At 44.5% G+C, this 5,280-nt stretch overlaps 1 protein-coding gene across 1 annotated transcript; it reads left to right on the forward strand.

Annotated features, from left to right (window-relative positions):
• Window positions 1-320: 320 nt before the first annotated feature.
• Window positions 321-4,285, forward strand: dmbx1a (diencephalon/mesencephalon homeobox 1a; the record flags this gene model as incomplete). Its single annotated transcript, XM_080033679.1, has 4 exons — window positions 321-474; window positions 2,321-2,499; window positions 3,079-3,466; window positions 3,831-4,285. The coding sequence occupies 4 exons, from the start codon at window positions 321-323 to the stop codon at window positions 4,283-4,285; spliced, it is 1,176 nt and encodes a 391-aa protein (XP_079889805.1).
• Window positions 4,286-5,280: the final 995 nt, after the last annotated feature.

The following is a 5,280-nucleotide window of genomic DNA, read 5'->3' on the forward strand; positions in this document are numbered from 1 at the left end:
CAATTAAAAGCCTTTTGTATAATTAATGGATTGAACAGGGCGATAATTGGATGTTAATGGATAACACTTTTTGTCTTGAGTGCGCACAATAAAATTTAGTGGCCCTTGAGCGCGAGAAACTGCTGACATAAAAAAGAAAGCCGCGTGTGTCAGGATCATAGGCTACATCATTTTGGTCCGTGTAGTGGATGGATTTGTGATCACATGTTCAGAAGCCATGATGCGCCCTTAATGTCAAAGCGTCCTTATGTGAAACACTGAACTTCATCTAAAAATCACCACCATTCTCTTCTATTCTGCAGGCAACGACCTCTCTCACCATGCAGCACTACGGGGTGAACGGCTACTCTTTGCACGCCATGAACTCCCTCAGCGCCATGTACAACCTGCACCAGCAAGCCGCGCAACAGGCGCAGCACGCGCCAGACTACCGGCCATCCGTGCACGCGCTCACACTTGCCGAGAGACTAGCTGGTAATTGAGTGCATGCTCAAACACAGACACACAAACACACGACACCTTTTTATAGCGCCACGTAGGCTGTTGCCCTGTCTCTTACAAAGTGTTTTCAAACTATTGCATAAACAATAGGCCTACCCATATTTTTAAATTTTATAAAACATTTTTTAAAGCTTTTTGAAACAGCTACTGAATGAATAAAATAACTAGTAAAGCTGAATGAACTTGTAAGGATATGAGAACAAGTTTATAACAAAACAATCGCTATTATAAGCAAATGATTTGCAGCTAAAATGTCACTTTGAATTTTTGGGTTTTCATAGATTTTAATATTTTTTTACTCAACTTGTAAATTTATGAGGCTATTCAAAAACTATTTACATTCATGCATGCAATTAAAGCTATACTGTACGATCTGAGAGAGCTAGCATGATTTGAAATTAGCTTGTCCTCGGAGTTCCGTTTAACTCCTCCCTCTCCCCTCGGGACTCCCTCCCCCACCCCTCGACACACAGCCGTGCACGAGCGCTGCTGGCTGCACTTCCCAATTGCACTGTTTACCAGTGATTGTTAACATTTAACTCACACACACAAACACTCACACATAGGCTACATGCAGAAAAGGCCCCAAAGTTTATAGGTTACAGTGTTGTTATTTCTTATAGAGTGTTGAGATGAGTTTTGTTCAGTGTGGATGACAGTATAGCTGTCAGTTAGTGGCCGTGACGTCAGTCGGCCGGAGGGTCTGTCTAGTAAGTTCCTTTTCTCTTCTCTCTCGGTCAGGTGTGTGAGCGCGCATGTTGCCGCAGTAGTCGACACAGTTGAAACGTGTTTATGTGAATCACCCGTGTGTGAGTAAGTACATGCAGTCCCGATCGCTGTTATGAGTTACAGTTTATGGATGTTATTGATGGCCGCGATTCGCAGGTGGCAACAGCTGTTCTAACGTCTCCTCACGAGCGGAATGTAAGCCTGTGTCTCTTTTCCTGCGATCTATGCTGCTGTGCCTGTGAAAGAAGGAAAATAAAGAGCGGAAAAACCATACTCCTCTTCTCATGCTTATAGTCTGACGTTTTTGGCCTTAAGTGGTGTTCTGGCCGACACCTCTGAAGTGAAACCAGTGATAAGCAGATCAGCGCGGTACCGGTAGGCGACATCCACCAGTTTCCTCCGCTACACTAGGCTACATGATGAAAGATACAGAGCAGTAGCCTACTTAAAAATATAGCCTACTATTTAATCTTTGGGTTTTGGGGAAAGTAGCAAGTCTTGTCAAGTCAAAAGGCTCAAGTCACGAGTCATTGATGTTAAAGTCCAAGTCAAGTTGCAAGTCTCTTTACATTTTGTCAAGTCGAGTCTCAAGTCATCAACTTCATGACTCGAGTCTGACTCGAGTCCAAGTCATGTGACTCGAGTCCACACCTCTGGTAACTTCTGTGTAGGTTCCATTGTGTAAGCTTGTTATGCTACTTCCACTAGGTCTAGTCCACTGCCAGGTAGCCTACTACGATATGGCACGAACGCTTTCTCTGCCCTCCGTGAACGCGCTCAGGCTCGCACACAGAGGGGAGAGAACGCGCAGGATTGTGATTGGTTCTTTAGATACGGGTCCATCGTCTCCGATTGGTCAGCATTTTAACAGGTTTATAGAAGGTACAGAATTTGGGGGTTTTTCGTTTCTTTTTCATTGCCCATAAGTCATTTATTGCTGTTGGGGTGTAAAAAGCACTTTTCACAACATATTAAAAAGTGCATATTGCAGATAATCTCCTATGATGCCTTTAAAGTAAGATGTCTCAATCATGGCAAGTAAAATAACCTTGCCGTGTGTTTTTCCTTTCCAACGGCTGCACATTTCAAGACATCATCCTGGAGGCTCGCTACGGCTCTCAGCACCGCAAACAGCGCCGCAGCCGCACGGCTTTCACCGCGCAGCAGCTGGAAGCGCTGGAGAAGACTTTTCAGAAGACCCACTACCCGGATGTCGTGATGAGGGAGCGGCTGGCCATGTGCACCAACCTGCCCGAGGCCCGCGTGCAGGTACGCCTATAGAAACATTCATGGATGTGTGTTTGTAGCTGTCAGTAGCCTAATGAATTTAAAGGGTCTTCTAATGCTAAATTGTATTTTTATTATATTTATATTTTATTAATATTAACCTATAATGAGATGACTCAAAATATTAGGAAAAAAACAACAACACAGGCCTGCTTTAATTTTTAAATTACAAACCCATAACATTATTATATTATAAAAGAAACAAATACATATATTTTAGTATTATAATGCTTTGCTCACATTCCAGTCCAGAAAACTTTACACTTGTGCTGGCACAACAGAAAATGTAGCTTATCCACCTAAATGTAATACCTGTTAAAACAAAGTTTCAATTCAATACTGATTGCTTTGAAGTTTTATTGTGACACTTACTTTTTAACTGCATATGCCTTGTGGGTAGACATGTCATTGCTTTTTAAGCTTTTGAGATGCCACTTGATTTGATACTCACTGCAATCGATAGTGTGTTGAAGTCTCTTTGACAGTTGTCACCCAAACACTTGTACAACCTTTGGGCTTAGTCTCCCTCTAACTGGTCCTCTCCTCCTCCTCTGCCATCAGGTTTGGTTCAAAAACCGCAGAGCCAAGTTCCGTAAGAAGCAGCGCAGCCTGCAGAAGGAGCAGCTTCAGAAGCAGAAGGAAGCGTCGGGGGAAGGAGGAAGTGAGAAGGAGGAAGTGCCTCCCTCCACCACCGTCCTTCCCGACACCCAGCTTCCTCCTTCCTCTTCCTCCTCTCTGGAGACGGAGGGTCCCTCCGTCCGTCCCGTAGCTCTGGACATGGAACTGAACGTCACATCAGCAGAAAACTCTGGCAGCGAGTCGGCAACAGAAGATAACGTCACGGACAGGGAGGACGAGAGTAAATGTCAGAGAGAGGAGATGAAGTGTGAGAGAGCCATGACACCTGGGGACAGCTCCCCCGCCTGCAAAAGACTCAGCCCTAAACCAGGTGAGGAAGTATAGGATACTGGATTTTCACTCCTCAGATTCTTGATTCCTCACAAAGTTATTTCATGCAGGGTCCCCCCCCCCACCCCCACCCGGTCATGAAATTCTAGAGCTATGAAATCCATGTCTGGAAGTGGTTTGGAATTAACTGAAAGTTTCGGAGAAGTTTTGAACTAAGTAGTTACTTGAATTATTTTTCTTGCTTGTCTGCAAGAATGCCTGGGAACTGCGTCTTTAATAATCTATGGCTAGGAAAGACAAATATAACACTTGTGGAAACCCTGTTCATTGCATCCCGCATATTTGAATACAGTATACTCATCAGCTGACTATGATCATTATATTGACTTTTTTTCTCTGTCCAGACTCTCCCTTGGTGTCTCCGTCTGTGACCCCCTCCTCCTCTTCCTCCAGCAGTGGAGGCCTGGTCAGCAGCGGTGCTCCTCTCCCTCAGAGCCACGCTTACTCTTCCTCTCCTCTCAGCCTGTTCCGTCTGCAGGAGCAGTTCCGCCAGCACATGGCCGCCACCAACAACATGGTGCACTACCCGGCCTTTGACCTCACCGCCCCGTCCTCACTCCCTTACCTGGGCATGAACGTCAACATGCCCCCTGCCCCTCTAAGCTCTCTGCCCTGCCAGTCCTACTACCAGTCTCTGTCCCATCACGCCCAGCAGGTGTGGAACAGCCCTCTGCTGCAGGCCTCGGCCGCCGGAGGCCTCGCAAGCAGCCACAACAACAAGACCACCAGCATCGAGAACCTGCGTCTGAGGGCCAAACAGCACGCCGCCTCGCTGGGACTGGACACTATGTCTAACTGAGAAGCAGCACAGTATGGAAGGACAATGTAAACTATAAAGGCCAGAGGGCATTGGCCCTACACATTAACTCATCCTACTGTGTGTGACTGTGTGACTCTGATAGTTCTTTAGGAACCCATATACTGACCCCCTTCTGGAGTAGATGGGCACAGGATAATGCAGAGAATGCAGAAGTAAAACCTACCAACATGCACTGACTGGACCTACCGAACTCCATTGAACAGCTTCCACACTTACAGCGCCATTGACTCCTCCTCTACACTATAGATGCAGCTCAAGGTCCAAAAGTGTAACCTGGGGAAAAGAATAGGATATGAGATACTGAACATTGCAACAATAATGTGACGGATCAAGTGAATGTCCTGACTCATATGATGATGTTTCCAACAGACATGAAATGCTGGACCTTCAAAACAGTTGAAATCATTTTAAGACACAACTTACATACACAGCCGATGATGTAGGCACCCAGTTTAAAAAAGACATTGCAAAAAAACTATGTTTACACTAATAATGTGAATAATCAAGGCACTTTTGAAGGAACTATAGGTTTGTGCAGCAAAAAAGAGACCATTTCTGTCACAACACCACTGACATTTCAATTAAGCAGCACGGTTATGTACATAGCATGTACTACATAACAGCACACAAATAAAAATAAACTTCAAGCCATGTTGTCCTCAACAGCATAATTAAAAGTGACTAATTTACCAGTTTCATGGCCAGTTAATATGCCACTTAGTACAGAGGCTGGTTTCATAATGAGAAAATGATTTCAGTGACTAAATTCTCAAAGCTTTTAATTACATTTTGCCCTGGGCTGAGGGAGCTAGGGCAAATGCAATTATGAACATGCATACCATTTAAGAAAGTCTTTATGAATAAAAAAAATTCTGTGCAATAAAACGGCCAATTAAGGTTACAACAAGATTGGCATCCCTTTACCATGAGTTGATCAATTTAGCTTGAATAGAAAATTCATTTGGGAAATAAAT

Source organism: Ammodytes marinus (assembly GCF_949987685.1).
Source record: "Ammodytes marinus genome assembly, chromosome: 9".
NCBI lineage: Eukaryota > Metazoa > Chordata > Actinopteri > Uranoscopiformes > Ammodytidae > Ammodytes > Ammodytes marinus.